The 15,791-nt window shown below is 49.3% G+C and overlaps 2 protein-coding genes across 2 annotated transcripts in view; one reads left to right on the top strand and one right to left on the bottom strand.

The window, feature by feature from the left end:
- The first annotated feature begins 2,323 nt into the window (after positions 1–2,323).
- RPS27 (ribosomal protein S27) lies at positions 2,324–3,899 on the top strand. Its single transcript, XM_011366466.2, has 4 exons — positions 2,324–2,524; positions 2,812–2,920; positions 3,517–3,627; positions 3,814–3,899. The coding sequence occupies exons 1-4, from the start codon at positions 2,414–2,416 to the stop codon at positions 3,840–3,842; spliced, it is 360 nt and encodes a 119-aa protein (XP_011364768.2). The 5' UTR covers positions 2,324–2,413; the 3' UTR covers positions 3,843–3,899.
- Positions 3,900–4,171: 272 nt separating this feature from the next.
- NUP210L (nucleoporin 210 like) overlaps positions 4,172–15,791 on the bottom strand; it is a 49,321-nt gene continuing 37,701 nt past the window's right edge. Inside the window, exons 30-39 of the mRNA XM_023534314.1 lie at positions 15,657–15,790; positions 15,004–15,221; positions 13,540–13,676; positions 11,359–11,485; positions 9,441–9,590; positions 7,919–8,169; positions 7,284–7,485; positions 5,058–5,162; positions 4,511–4,585; positions 4,172–4,423 (exon numbers count right to left, since the gene is read on the bottom strand). Of these exons, the coding sequence (XP_023390082.1) occupies positions 4,320–4,423; positions 4,511–4,585; positions 5,058–5,162; positions 7,284–7,485; positions 7,919–8,169; positions 9,441–9,590; positions 11,359–11,485; positions 13,540–13,676; positions 15,004–15,221; positions 15,657–15,790 (1,503 nt within the window). The 3' untranslated portion in view covers positions 4,172–4,319. The remainder of the gene's footprint in view (positions 4,424–4,510; positions 4,586–5,057; positions 5,163–7,283; positions 7,486–7,918; positions 8,170–9,440; positions 9,591–11,358; positions 11,486–13,539; positions 13,677–15,003; positions 15,222–15,656; position 15,791) is intronic.

Raw genomic sequence — 15,791 nt, 5'->3', positions numbered from 1 at the left:
GGCCGGCCGGCCGGGCCAGCCGGCCTTCCGTCCTCCCAGCGCCCAGGCCCAGGCCGGCCTGCCTCCCGCCTCGTGTCCCACGGCGTGCTGCTGCGATCACCGCCCTCCACCTTTGACCTCGTTTTTCCAGTCTGAGGCCAGAGGCTGGAGCGAGGGGAAGTAGACGTCTAACCGAGATGACCGGGGCGGAAGGAATTTCGGAGGAATTAGAAGGGGAAAGTTTGGGGGAATGAAGGTGACGGCGGGGATGGCGCTGAGCGTTGGCAGAAGTTGGGGGCCGACTTTTGGAAGGGCCATTCAGGGAAGACAGACCCCGGGGGCGGTTCCAGGGTTCCGGTGTGAGTGTTCCAAGCCCTTAGTTCTACACTCCCAACAACTTTTGAAAAAAGCGGGACGCCCCGGGAGTGCGGGGTTATTCGTTGCGTCAGTCTGCCCCCTGGTGGAGCAGAGTGAAAATTAACGTTCCCGATACCGCGATTGGGCCCCGCCCCGGCCCAACACACACACACACACACACACACACACACGCACACACGCGCGCACACAATGCCACGCAGACACACCCAGACCTTCAGTTGGAACAGTCTTCCTTCTGGGAGCCCAGCTCAGAAAGGCAGAGGTAGGGACTACACCTGTCTGGTCTCACTCTGCGGAGAAGATGTGGCTCATTTAACAGCCGAGGCCGGGTTCCTGACACCCCACTGAACGGCTGTGGGTGCGTAGCCTTGGCAACCAGGAAACTGAAGTACAGCGAACGTAACTATAAAGAAATGTTTATCTTGGCCTTTGGAAAAACTTATTCAGAATGTCTGGTTTTCTAACGGGGTCAGAAGAATCCTCCTTGTGTAAAGATAGTGCACTGGTTGTGAGAAAGTATCTTTTGTCACGTGACATCTTTGTCCCCTTTCTCAACACAAGGTAATCCCATTTTGTGCATTGTCCCACCTCCCAGAGTGTGTTCAAGCTGCATCACAAATCTCGAGTCTTCCCTCTTTCTCCTCACTGGCCCAGCCATTTCTCACAAGTCCTTTTAGTTACCGTTCAATTTTTACGGCTTATTCCGATAAAAATCCATCAGTTCTTTTCATCTTATTTTGCCTGGAACTGGACTGTTGGTTCCTTGCGATTTGTTATTCTTGCCTGCTTCTCTAAAACGGGCTCGTGCGGGTGTACCCCGCCTTCGCTGGAACCTCGGCAGCCCGGCAGTGCTCGCCCACAGCCCATTCTGGCCTTGGGGTTCATGCTCACAAGCTCTTCCCTAGGGTGCATTCCCCCCAGATTGTTGCATGGTTGACTCCTTGTCTTTGAGATTTCAGCTTAAATGTCACTTCCTCAGAGGTTTGACCAGTCCGTCAGTGGAACCAGTTTTTTGTGTTTTTTTTTTAAATTAAAACAATTTTTTTTTTCAATCACAGTTGACAAACCGGAATCAGTTCTTACTGGCTTATGAGAACAGATTGTGCATGTCTCTTACCAACTCCGGGCTTAATGATGTCACATTGGTAGTTTGGAACCGTTGCCACGTTGGGAATATTTGCACCCCCGAAATTAGCAAAGGCAACAAAATGAGGGCGCTCCCCGACAGAGCCGGTGGTGGCGCGCTCGCGGGCTCCCCCGCCACTGGCGGCACTCTCGGGCCCTGCCCTCCCTTTCCTCTGGAATTAACCATATTCCAGGTGCCAGCTGGGGCATCTTCATTCCTCCTTCATGACAGACACTCCAAACCTTTGGTTATTATTGCAGAAAGTGCTTTACTCTTCACTTTCCCTTTTCTTCTCCTTCCGTCAAAGGTGTCAGTGCCGCCAAGGTTAGAAGTCGTGGAAACGCAGTGCTGGGGAAAACGCGGGGAAAGGATGCGGGCGTAAACTGGCACGGACTTCTCGAAGGCGTCTAGTAGTACTTCGGACCATTTACGTGGCTTCTCTGTGCATCACTTTCCTAATCTGTAAAATGTGCATAATAATAGTGTCGACCTGTTAGAAGGACGCAGCGAGTCAGCGCTACGGGGGTGATGTAATCATTATTAGACGGAAGGGTCGAAGGAGACAGTCAATTTAACAACTCTAGTAGTAGGCTGGGGATGGGAGAAATATGAGGACTTCACTTTTTTACATTTACATTTCTGAATTGTTTAAAATGGGCAAACTAACCCAACCGAAAATTCGTAAAGAAATTTCAGAAGTCCGGACACTGCTTGGCCGGGCTGTCTTCCTCAGCAGTTCCTATTTGCTCGGCTCTAACTGTCAAAGTGGCCACTCATCCCTTGGAAGGGAGCAGACGCTCACCTCTGTCGGAGAGCCCGCTCACTCAACATGGCACGCGTGTGTCACGACTACTGTTGACAGACCTTCCTAAAATGGCGGCCCCTCCTCGCCTCACCGCGAGCGGGCCGTGAGCGAATGACCTTCCCAACATGGCGGCAGTCGGCCCTGACGTCACTTCCGGAGGGACGGCGGATATAAGGGCCAGGATTTCCGCTCTCGCTCCTTTCCGGCGGTGTCGACCTCCTCACGAGAACATGCCTGTGAGTTCCTCGCGGCAGGTTTCGGCGCAGCTCTCGCCGGCCGCCCGCCCGCTGCCCTCACGCTGATTTCGGGGCGCATAGGGCCCTCGTGTGCCCTCCGCACTTCCGGGGACACCAACGGCGGGGGCCGCGGGGCTCTGCGCGGACGGGAGCGGAGCGGAGATAAGATGGCGGCCCAGCTGCGCAGACGCCGGGGCGGCCGGGGGCGAGCCCTCCCCGGGGTGCGGCCGCGGGGCTGGTTTCCTTCGCCGCCTTGGTCTCTCAATCTGCATTTCTGCCTCTCGTAGCTCGCCAAGGACCTCCTCCACCCCTCTCCAGAAGAGGAGAAGAGGAAACACAAGAAGAAGCGCCTGGTGCAGAGCCCCAACTCCTACTTCATGGACGTGAAGTGCCCAGGTGAGGCGGCAGCTCGCCCCACCGGGGCGCAGTGGTCCCGAGACGGGGCAAGGTGTAGTGTGAGCCGTGCCGGACCCTGGAAGCAGCCCCGACGCTTTAAAACTGGAGCGTACGGGACGGGTTCAGTTTTGCATTTTAGGAGGAGTGATCGCCCCTCAAAACTGCACACACAGACTCAGAGCCTGACGTTTCTGTGTGTGAGGGGACTGGGATGACGTGCCGGGCTTGTGCCTTGCGCAGTTAGGACTCCGCGTGGAAGCGGGGGTGGGGGTCGTGTTGACCCATTACTGACCGTCCTTCCCTCGCAAGCGGAGGACTGATGACCCTTCGTGACCTGAGAAATCGTCGGTTCCACTCCTTTCCTTTTTAGGATCTAGGATTAGACAGTCACTCGTCAACCAAAAATTCATAGGTGGGGGGCAAGTAGTCCACATTGCTTCTGAGTTGGCTTTAATGTATATTTGGAGCCCGGTAATCGCGTTTAGAATAGGTTAGTAAGTTTCAAAAGTTTATATAACATGCATGTTAATACATGATAGCTTCCATTTAAGTGAAAGGCATGGCAAAAAGCAACCATTTCTTGATGTCTTTTCTAGGATGCTATAAAATCACCACCGTCTTTAGCCATGCACAAACAGTCGTGTTGTGTGTTGGCTGCTCCACTGTCCTCTGTCAGCCCACAGGAGGAAAAGCAAGGCTTACAGAAGGTAAATGGTTGATAAAAGGGGCCTCCTGAGCTGAAGCTGATAAGGTCTTTAAGTGGGTGGGTGTTAGCTAAAGGAGTTAAAATAGAGTTGCTTTCCTGTGGGTGGGCCATCGGTCATTTTGACCTGTGGAGGTGGGGTGCAGGGTGAGTAGGCTGCTGTCAGTTAACCTCACGCTTTCTCTTCCAGGATGCTCCTTCAGAAGGAAGCAGCACTGAAAGCACCATGAATTAAGATGAGTGAGGAACCATCCCAATAAACACATTTTGGATACATCCTGTTTATTGTCTTGTTTTACTGCTAGGAAGTTCCCACTTCAAGTGTTCAGGGGCAACAAGGAGAGTGGACTGCTAGAGTCATTTGGGGCAAGTAAGTAGCCACGTCCTTAAAACGTCCATTTGGGACATTTCTTTCCACCTAAGGCTCGTTGATAAGTCTTTGGAGCTGGGTTGAAAATGTGATACGCCATACAAATGGGGAATTTACTTTCACTTTTAAGTTTTTTTAGACTAACAGTTCATCTTTAAAATACCATTCGACACACCACTTTAACACAAAACAGCTTAGGCGTCTTTATTTACAGTTCTCAGAAGCCTTGTTTGGATCTTTCGTGTATGGAGGTTGTTGCTAGGCTCCTGGTCTAGTGCTAGAGGGTTCCAGTCTCCTACAGCTATGGGGACTTGTCCAAGTGGAGGTTAGTGCCTTATACTCCACAGCCAGTGTTGTAGCCGACTCTGGACTGCTGGGGGTTGCGGACTCACGAACGGAGGGGGACAATGCGTGGCGGGAGTGTAAGCACCTAGAGATAAATGGGGAAGGGAGACAGTGAAGGGTGAATGAAAATGGCTACCTGAGATCTGCAGGAGGTAATGCTGCGATTCTTCACCTGGCTGTGGTGTTCCTAGGGTTGGTACGTAAACCACTGGAACTGTCTGTAACGCGTTCAGGAAGGCATTGTATGCTGGAAAAAAAAAAGGAAATGTCGCCTTTACTGATGTTGGCATCGAAGGAAGGCCTTAAGGGAGGGGCAGAGTCAACTTTAACATTTAGAGGTTCTTTAAAATATTGCTATAAATATTTCAAATTTAGTAGTAGCATGCTTAGGAATCTTTATTAAACTGTTAGAGGTATTGATCTCTGGCTAAAAGATGGTAGGATGTGCAGGTGTAGACAAAATAGTGTGTTTAGCTGTGAACATGAGCAAAACTAGGTTTGCAATGGCTTCCACTTCTGAGTATGTTTGCCATATTAATTTATTGCTTCTTGATAGTTGTAAGTTGAGCAGAACCTACTAGGCGACTGGCTAGGGCAGCTAAATCAATGTCAACTGCTTGTCCCAAATTAGATGCGATAACTAATTTTCATCCTTATTTAGTTTGTGAAATGGCAGTTTCCAAGTCAAAGTCCACGTGCTGAATATAAGGACTCCTTACCTAGAAAGAGGAAAGCTGTTGATGCCAACGCTGCAAAGAGGGTGTAGAGGAGGATCTGGTAAGAACCCACGAACTTCTGGAGGACACCTGAATCTTCACACTGATCTATGCGTTGGCCAGAACAAAAGATAATAGTTATTTTAATAACACATCCAGGGCAGATACTGATTTAAAACCATGCGTGGTCATAAGTATCCAACAGAAGCACTCAAAACCCAGACCTTGGGACATCATTTCGTTTCTTAAAAGAGGTGAAATATACTTGGCTCCACCTCTGGCTTTTTCCTGTTGCCAAAGTGATAAACTCTAGTTCTTGAGCCTCTTATTTTTTCCTCTTAGCTTATAAGGGAATAAGTCTTCTGCCACTTTGGAATGCCTGTTACCCTTCCCGTGCACTTAACTCCAGGTGACATGCTTCCCTTCGTCAAACTGTGACAATCTTTGATGATTTCAATTTCTAATTACTACGTGAAACATTTTTTTGGATCACCAATAACCTCTTAAATCCAGGGGCCCCTTACCCGTTTTTGCTCAGAATGTCGTTTCTAGGGAACATTCTGATTTGTATGTAACTTTGTCCTTAATAAAACTTTAAACGTGTCTTTGAAGCATACTTGGCATCTGCCTTTGGTTATTTCAAATTCTTCAGTGTCTGGAACTCTTTCCTGCCCGCCCAAACAGCCTGAACTTACGGGCCTTCCACATAAATTGTCACCAGGCCCTCATACCGAGTTGCTATTCTGCATCTCTAGGTAGGACAGGACCTCCAGAGCCCTAACTGGGTTTACGCCTCTCTCCGTACTCTGTTTCATAACTTTCACAGCTTCACACTGTTTAAAAACCGCCCCTAAGAAGAACAGAGTTCGCCTGAAGTGCACATACTAAAAACAAGGTTCTCTAGTTCCTGATCGGGTCCCAGTTAGTCGAACGAGGCTTATGGCCTTCGTAGCACCTTAGACTGTTCTGTCTACACTGAACTAGGAGGTTCCTGTCTCCTCAATGGTACCCCGTCTTAAGATTTCTGCAGTCGGCGCCATGCCTGGCATGCAGCAGAGGCCGGCGCACGCCTGTGACAGATGAGGCTGGGCTGGGTATTTGTGTCTAAGCACTCCAGTGGACTGTTCCCACGAGGTCCTCTAAGGAATGCAGGGGTCTTAACCTTTTTTTTTTATTTTTGCCATGGGCAATTTTGGCAGTCTGGGTCCCCTCTCAGATGTTTTCAATGCAAAAACAAGAATAAAGGAAACTAATTATATCAAAAGTTAGAAAAAACAATTTGTGACAATTATACGGTTAGCAAAATGTTGAAAGGCATAATTTGTGATGGATGCAGTAATATGTATGCCTTAGTAATAAGTCTAGCTTCAGGTCTGATAATTACTGTAATTTTGAAAAATATTTTGAGACGTGACAATTGGAACATGAATTCCATTGGTGACAGTCACATACTGCTGACAGTGGTTTGTTGCCCGTATTCCCATGAGTTGATTCAGAACCAGTGAACTGTAAATTAAAAAAAAATAGCTGTGACAGCACTTGAGTGGTGGAGCCTTGAAAATCTCAATTCCTCAATGCTTTACAAGGAAAAAACACCTGCCCTTTCGCGTTATGAGAATTAAACTGCATATTCATGTGCTTGGGATATTTGTTGACCTGTACACATCAAGTGCTCATATGAACAAAACCCTTTCTCCCCTGAGGAGGTGTGCGAGGGCTCAGCCTCATTCCCTCCCACTAAGTAACAGCAGTTCTGGCCCTTGAGGGACAGGCACACGGAAGTGGCACGAGGAGGATGGTTCTCCGGCTCTCCTGACCCCTTTCCATAGCGGTTTCCAGCCCGCCAAACACGGCATTGTCCCTAAACTGGGTAATGGCCAGAATCGGGACTGGGGAAGCTAAGTGTCGGTTCCAGGGTTATCACCATTTGCCCTTTGCAAGAAAGATCTGCTGCATGTTTTTGAAGCAAATGAACCATTTATCAGGTTTGGTAAGTGGTACACTTAAGGTGACGGACTCATCTTAAACTGATACGACTATCCTTAAACATGGTAAGTATAGCATCTGGCTCGTGGTAAGAGCTGCCTGAAGGTTATGTTTTGGGTAGGCTTCGAGATGGATCTGTGCCCAGCTGGTCTGAGCAAACTCGGTCCAGTGGCTGAACTTTTCCCATCAAATTGGAAATAAGTTCTTTCCTCCGCTAGATTAAAAACGAGCCCCCGTGCTCACCTGCCCCAGGGTCCCTCACGCCTCTCACCAGCACGGCTTCACTCTGACCCGTGAGCACACAGGAGACATTGATGAAAACGGGTGACGCGCTCTGCCGGAGGGAGGTGAAGTTGACCACTCTGACGGGGTAGACGGCGATGCCTGACGTGAGGGGGGCGTGCCTGTGGCTGGAGACCACGAGGACAGGGGAGCTGGGGACAACCTTGGAGAAAAAACAGATGGAACTTGTTGGAAAGGAGGACCGGTTTCGTGTCTGTGCATTCCACGCTTAAACACACACAGACACCTGGCTTTCTAGATCTAGTTGCCAGTAAGTCACTGCCTTTTTCACACTTAGATGTGTTGAATGATAAGGGAAAAAGGGAACCGTGAGAATAAAATAGGCTGCAAAAAAGTTTTAAACTACAATTCTAAAGATGGTTTTAAGATAGCATTGGTGTTCTCTTCCAGGCTGGCAAAGCTCACGGTTCTGGGCTCTGGGAGCCCCCCTGGCATTGTGAAAGGGACAGGTTTTCTTTGTTCTGTTTAAGAATTTCCTGTGGTGAATTTTACCAAGTCATTTAGAAACTCCCTTTGGACTGCGAATGAAATGTTTTTTAAAACCCTGCCCTGTTTTGGTTCAGCCCTTAACATACCTCCAGCTTCTCAAGAACCCTGTCCACTCCCAGCACTCTTATCTCCCCGAGGTCCTGTTTGTGGCTAAGCACCAGTTCTGACTGGTTGATGTAAAAGGCTGGGACGAAAGGGATGAGGATTCTTTGCATGCCGTTCCTGGTGCGCTCGCTGACGAGGGTGGCCCACCCGTACACGGAGGTGTCAGCCGTGCTGAGGGCCTGCAGCAGCTCCTCTGGCTGGAGTCGAACCCTGATCAGGCAGACGTAAACCCCTGAGGAGGGAAAGCGGAGCAGGAGGTTCAGAGGCTCTACTGAGCCCACAAATTAGGATAGGAAGTAAAAATGGCGAGCTCGGTTCTGAGTGCTCAGTGTTGGCGCACTACGGGCCGGCAGAAGCCGGTTCGGGGAACCCACGACCGGACTCGCTGCTTAAGGAAACGTCTGCGGTCAGTGGGCAGGTCGGGGAGTGTTAGTGCGCCCGCAGAAACGCAGGGGCTGCAGAATGGAACAGTCGGTAAGAGGAAGAAAGGGTCTGTGGAAGAGGCGGGCCTTGGGTGGGGGCGGCCACTTCTCTAGCGAAAGCCCTCCGGACGGCCTTACTTCTGTTCGCAGCATTTTCGGAGTTACCCACCCTCAAACCTCAGCTGTTTTTGACACCCTTTCCTCCATTCTTCGGTCTTCTCCAAATCTTGCTAAGTCACCCTTTGAAATGCCTGACATCTGCCCGCTGGTTTCTCTCCTCCGTGCAGACGCTCGTCGGTGCACGCTCGGGTGACTGCAGCGGCCCCACTTACCGGCCGCCTTGCCCCGTTCTCCTTGTCCAGTCTCTGTGCTGCTAGTACATGACTTGAAAACTGCTTTCGAAGAGCACTTACTCCGTAAAACCTTACTTTACCCGTCTCTGCCGCCCCAGGGGCTGTGAGTACCTTCAGGCTGCGATTAATCACCTGCGCAGTACTAGTAAGAGTCAAAAGCCTCGTCCTCCCCCTCTGTACCTCCACTGCCCGTCCTGGTTCCAGGCACTCTGAGGCTCAGCAGTTTGCTGAGGGAACCTCCTTCCGTGGTTGCCCACCACCCACCCAGACCGTTTGTGCTGCCGGCCTGGGGCAGAAACCCCCCTCCCGACGTAGCACTGTCCTGTTTATGTGGGACATGGATCCTCGTTTTAGATCAGTGACATGTAATGTCCTCCCAGCATAATGCCTCTTTCTCCTTTCTGCCTGTTCGTGCTCTGCGGCTTGGTTTAGCCTTCAGTTCAGCAGACATTCAGGCTCTGCTACTTACTGGGGGGAGGAGGTGAGTGAGATTTGAGCCAAGCCCTCAGAGATGACAGGGACCGACGAAACAGTACATCACAGAAAAGCATACACAATAGGAAGGTGTTACAGAGACATGTGAAAAGTCTGAATGGCTTGGACAAAAAGTGTCGATTGAGAGAGTCCAGAGTTACACAGCGAATGCCACTGGAAAGCATAAGCACAATAAGGTGACAGTTGTACACAGGACAACAAGGTGCAGGCCGAGCTCAGCCGGCGGAACGCACCTTTCTCCACGTTAAAATCCGCACGCACGTGGAAGACTTTGCTTGCCGGGATGTCCAGCAGGGTGTTGCTGAACTGCACGTGGCACAGCACGAGGGTCTCTGGAAGGAGGACCGCTGTGATGGCCTTGGCCTGGCTCGGGGTGCAGGATCCTAATAAGCAGAAGAGAGGTAAACAGCTTTGTCACGAACGAGAATTTTAAAGGGGAGACCATTATGTAGAGGCGGTTCGGTATCAAAGACGCACGAGGGTCATTTCCGCCTGACTCGCTACAGCCTCCGCCTCGCCGGTCCTGCTGCAGTCAACAGTGTGGGCCCATCGCCTCTGCTGGCCTGCGGTGGCTGCAGTGGGGCTTCCGTTAACCACACGACAGGTAGGTGGTGTCCTCTGTCAAAGCTTTTTGGAATTCATCAGTGGGAATAAGACGGGGAAATTGGACAGCTATTAGAAATACTGCACTGCAATACATCTGGGAAGCAGCTTTAAGTCTAGAAGGTTTGTTTTCCATAACCGATTAAATATGACAAGTCAAATATCTCTAGAACTTCACTACAAGTGGTGCCTTAAAAGGAGCCACATAGCCAGCAAGAAGCCAACTGGCGCCAGGCTGGGGTCAGCGACGATGGATGGCGTTCTAAGCTAAATAGGGACTGGTGTCCTGGTAAGGTTTTCCCAGCACCGTTTCTTAATGGTTTCGGCTTGCTGAAGCTCTTTTTCAACTGCCAGCAGTCCAGTGACCATTCTCACCTCTTGGAAACTGTCAGCAATATCAAAGGAATGGTTTTATGAGGTTTCACGATAAGTTGTAGTTTTAGAAAGATTTTGTGGGGGAAAAAATTGCAGTCCGTAAAATCATAAGAGAGAAATGAGTGAATGTGCTATGAAGAAACACTTAGTACTTTGTAAAAGAAGCTGGAGAATTTTAAGAATCAGATGTTCTTATTTATACATTCTTAGATTGTATTTATAAGATTAAATATCTAATGTGAAAGGAAAATACATTCAGTGCTTAAAAACTGAAGGACAAAATGGCAGTTAAGAGTTAAAATATCCTAAGTTTTTTAATTTTTCAGTTATAGTTAACATACAATATTATATTAGAAAATTATCCTAAGTTTATAGATAGTAATTATAGTCTAGACTTCTCTGCTTGGTTTTGAATGTTCTTTTTGCCAAAAAAGAAAAAAATCTGGAATTTGTTCCTTCTTTAGGAAAAAAGCAAAGAGAATGAAAGCATGTACATGGACTCTGGAGTGGGACGTATCTGCCACTTTTGCCACTCACTGGGTGTCCTTGTATGTCACTTGCTCGTAGACTCAGGGTTCTCCTCTGTAACATGAAGATAATCACTACCTGATGAGATTCGTAAGTGAGACAAAATATATAAAAATTCCTAACATAGCAGCTGGGATTGATGAGTTTTCAGTCCTCTGCCTTTTTCTGACAGTAAATGATGATCTGATACAGAATAACAACAATAACAAAACACTAGGCAAATGTGCTGAGCAAAAAACATTTCAGGTGTCACCTAGTCCAACGATTCTCAAGTCTGGGGAAGCTTAAAGAGAATTAGGCCCCATCCCAAACTGATGAAGTTTCTGGATAGAGCCTAAGAGTCTGTATTTTTAAAACATCTCTTTGGGTGACACTGCCAACCTGCCATTTGGAAGTCCCTGGTCTAGGCCACCTCCTAGTCCCAGGCAGGGCTATGACCAGAAAGATGACAGGGCCCAGGCTGGGCCTATTTCAAACCTTAATACAGCTATAATTCCTGAGGTCTCGTAGCGCTCAGTGATTTATCTGTTAAGACTGGGTCGATTTTGAAGTAAAAGGGCACCGGGATGGCCCGTCCGGAGGGGTGACTGAGTTAGGGAACGGTGGGGAGATGGGGACAGACCCGCGCCTCTGAGGGGTCCTGACCTTTCAGACTGACACCGTTTCTGCCCGTGGTGATGAAGAGCTTGAACGCGGTTGAGTTGGGGGTGTTGGTGAGGTAAGTCCTCAGGTCATAACTGAGTGTTAGTCTTGATGATGCATTGACAACCACCTGTCAGCAAACCAAAGGAAAACGTGTCCCTAAGTTCTTAGAGACTCCGGTTCCCTCCGTCTCTACCCCGGTAACTCATTTAACCAAAAGCATGTTTCACCCGAATTGCCCTTTTGCGATCACATAGTTGAGAACCACAAAATCTGTTCATTTATGAGAAGAACATGTGTTTTCTCAAAGGAGGTCTGTCCGTTTTTCCTTCTGACGTCTTCCCTTTGTATGACTCCCTATGAAAATGCCTTTGAAGACAATGGCAATGTTTTTCAGAAGGTTTCTCTCTTTAGTTGCATATAATTTTAACCCTTTCTGAAACTTCAGAGTACTTTGGTTTTCCTCAATACACTTGTGATGTTCTGCCTTATATCACAGGTATCTTTATATTTGTTAAAATCCCTCCTGTTAGATTCTAAGCTGCTAGAGCCCTAATTCGTCTCCGTGCAGCCCGTACAGTGCCTCGTATACGAGGCAAGTCTTAATGACTGCGAGGAGAGGAGATGGTGGCACTGATGGCCCTTTCCCTCAAATATCTTCAATTTAAACACAATACACTGCCCGCCCGGTCTCCTCAGTTCTGCCATTGTTCTGTTTTTTTCAACTACTCGAGGACCTTAAAACAAGTCAGTTACATTAAGAGCTCAGTAAGGAAGTTCTGTCTTTCTCGTCTGTGATTTTCTAGAGCCTAGCACAGTCACTGACACGTAACAGGCCCCGGCGAGTGTCTGCTAGTTCGTGAATAACCAAACAAGGATTTCACAAGGCACACGAACCGGAATAGAAACGGCCTTTCGGCTCGCTGTAGCCTCTAACGCCACAGCCCATCCTTCTCTTGCCTTTTGTGACACCCTTTCCCCCGGCTTTTCTACTACTTAGACCCTTCTCGATCGCTCTTTCTAGCTGTCCTCTCATGCTCTCTCTCTCTTCACCCCTCTTATCTGCTCTCGAGACAAATCCTCTTTTTGGCTGTTCTCCAGCTTTTCTGTCCACCCTCATAAACTTACACTGAAGTCACCCTAGTTTATTCATTGGTCTTCAGACATAACATATGCTTTTATTTGCCTTTGTCCATCTATGCCTTTAGTCTAAAATGCCTTCTCCCCCTTTTCCTGCCAGACAAATCTCTAATCCTCAAGACTCAGTTTAAGCGTCATCTATGAAAAATCCAGCCTCGGCATCCAGGCAGGATTAGTGACTTTCTAATGTATTCTAAGAGCATTTCTGATATACCACTAGTAAAGCAATGATCAATTCTGTTTTAATTATTTATGCCATCTATAGCAATAATGTCACCACTAGACAGTGAATTCCTGGAAAGAAGGCACCAGATATGATGTGGGCACTTACTGGGTAATTTACTCATCGATAAAACTGGGACAATACTTTGCAGGTTGAAGGTTAAAAATTATAGTTGTACTGGATGTAATATCAAAATTGAAAAACAGATGCAAAGTGCCAAGCCCACAGTAGATGCTCAAAGAATGACAGCTGTCACATTTAAGGAATGAACAGAGGAACAAACAAGTTCTTTGAGCACAGGGGGAGGAGGCTATATATACTTAAGGGGGCACCAGAAAGGGCTCCAGAAAGCTGAGCTCTTCACGGTTCGCCCATCTCACCCGCTCGGGTACCACGCAGCCATTCCTCCTCCGATGTCACCTTCTCCTCTACTGAATCATGCCTAAGCCGTCATTTCTCCAATTTTAAAAACCAATCGACAAAACCAACTCTTGACTCCCACCTCCCGCATCCACCGTCGAGCTGGCCTGGTCCGTGGGTCACTGCAGTAACAGCCCCCGGCCAGTCTCGGCTTCTGCACTCACCCCTACAGCCTAGTACCAACCAGCAGCCACAGTGACACCTTGGAGTATGAGTCAGACTGGTCATTCTGGTCACGGGTCCTACTCGCTGTTTCCCTCCACGCCCCAGTGAGTGAAGTCTGTGGCTGTCTCCACGCTGGACGTGTGAGCGTGCTGCCTTTCCCGGGGCCTTTTCTCTGCACATGCCCACGCGCACAAACAGCCGCCCGTGTCCGTCAGCCCTGCTATCGTTGGGTTTACCTCTCGATACGTCTTCACTACTCCTGGGATGTCATGAAAGACTGTTGCTATTCCGGGACTCCGGGCCACTCCTACCCCTGTGACAACGTCTGTCTGCAGAATACTGTCCGTGGAAACCATCCACACCCCGGGCTCACCTAGGAAAAGACGAGAGGGCACTGGCTGCCACCTTTCGCTCTAAATCCGGAGGCCACCCAGGCACAATGATCTCCCAGGACGGACACCCGCTTGGAGAAGAGCTTCGTTTTCTGAGGGGCAGGCTTCGCTTTGTGTGTCACGGTGGCAAATGAAGGACTGCTGACCTTCAGAATCGTAAAAGGAGCCACTTAGCTGGACAATGGACGTGTTCTCCTTAAAGAAAAACTCACTCTACACACAGGGATAACTCTCTGGATAAGCTTCATCTAGACCCTGCTAAGGACGAGCCTGCTTGGAGCTACTGAGGATACCAGCGGGAAGCCTGCAAGAAAATGACGGCTGGCAGGAGAGGGATGTCTCAAGGTGGCAGAGGGATGCCAGAGTTAGCTTGGGGTATTGATTCTGGCCTGAGGCCCTCTGGCTTCCTCATCCAAACTGGCATGGATTTGGGATGCCCCCAAATTCCAGAATGGACGGCAGAGGACAGAACCTAGTAAGAGAAAGCGAAAAGCCCCCGCGCCACTGACAAGAGGCTAACAATCACGGGCGTGGGGCTCTGCGGACCCCGAGCAGAGCTGGCGTGCCAGCTCCGGCTACGCGTTAGCCCGCGGTGACAGGATCGGAGGGTCTGACCTCAGCCGAGCAGAGCTCCCTTGTATCAGGCCCCAAATACACAGTTACCGTTAAAATCAGGTCCCACATCCCATCTGTACCTGAACACGTGCACTGAGTTCCCAGGAGGGTGCAAAGCCAGTGCATCTCGCCTGGGTGGTGCGCAGCCAGCGTGTACCACTTGGGAATACGCTGTCTGGAAGCCCAAACAACCAAAACTCGTCTGCTCTCTAAAGCTGGTTTCCTCTGACTCCACAGTACTTCTGAGGGCAGAAACGCTTTGCCGATCAAGAGTACAGCTCAGCCCGGTACAAGGCCAAACCTGTTACAGTGATGCTATACATAGGAGACAGGCCTCCAAATGGGCCTCACAAAGCATCATTTACTGCCCTTCAACTCAACGACCACCTCCTTAAAGGATGGAAATGGGGAGAAGTCCTGGCACCCTACACTGCCTACGTGGCACATTACACAGAGCAGTGCGCTCGGTGGGCGCCGGGTAAAAACGGCTGCTGACTTCCAACTGGCTGGCTGTGGGAGACACGGGCATTAAGTTGACAACCATCAGTTAACGTGAAAACTAAAACACACAGAAACTTCTTTCTCAGAGAGGCCCTCGGGCGGTGGGTAATCTGGAAAAGGACGCTCTAGGGGACCAGCTGCTTCCTAGTCCTGCCGGTTGGTTGCGAGGTTAGGGACGGGAGGTATCCAGACCATCCTGGTTGAGAAGGTGAGTGCTGAAGCAGATGACGTCTCCGACGAACGTAAGCCCAGTGTCTGGCTCAATGGCGTGCTCGACAGCAACAGGAATGTAATCTGCCATGCCCGGATGCCTCCGGTCCCAGAGCCCCACGAGCGTCACCCCTCTGTTCACGGCTTGAGCCATGTAAGTGTAGTTCCTATTTCCTGGCCCAATAAGCAGCAGGTCATCTCTGAAAGTAGACGTGAAAGACAGAAATCTCTCCGTTGGGAAACGGTTCTGGGGGCGGATGCTATTATAACACTTTACATCCGACGGCCCAGAAGTTCAGAAGGGCCCACGGACCAGTCTGTTACCCTCACACATGCAGTGCCCAGGAAGGCTTTCTTTTTTTAAAATTTTTTTCCAGTACAGCTTTTTGATAATAATATTCCAATTTGCCCCCTATGGGAGATTTCTGTGAACTAGGACTTGACGGATTCAAAATATCCTGAAATGTTTCTTCGTTGAACAACTACTAGCATTCTGGTCTTTCCCCACATCTCAACGAAAGAAACAGATCAGACTCCAAGTGCAAAACACGAGAAGGATTTACTGGGTCTGCTGCATGTCACCAGCCTTATCTGCAAGGTTCCCGTCACCGTCACCATACCTTTGGCTTCCATACCTGTTCAGAGCCAGATGAAGCTGGGTGTTGTGCGTGTGGAATTTCTCTCCGACACTATTATAAAACTGAACAACGAAGGTGAGAGACATGCCCAGGGGGAAGGCTGACAGGGTCCTCCCTTGGGCCGTGTATAGC

Source organism: Pteropus vampyrus, unplaced genomic scaffold (assembly GCF_000151845.1).
Source record: "Pteropus vampyrus isolate Shadow unplaced genomic scaffold, Pvam_2.0 Scaffold124, whole genome shotgun sequence".
NCBI classification, from domain to species: Eukaryota; Metazoa; Chordata; class Mammalia; order Chiroptera; family Pteropodidae; genus Pteropus; species Pteropus vampyrus.
The sequence above is the reverse complement of the archived record's forward strand: the minus strand, read 5'-3'. Positions and strand labels throughout refer to the sequence as shown.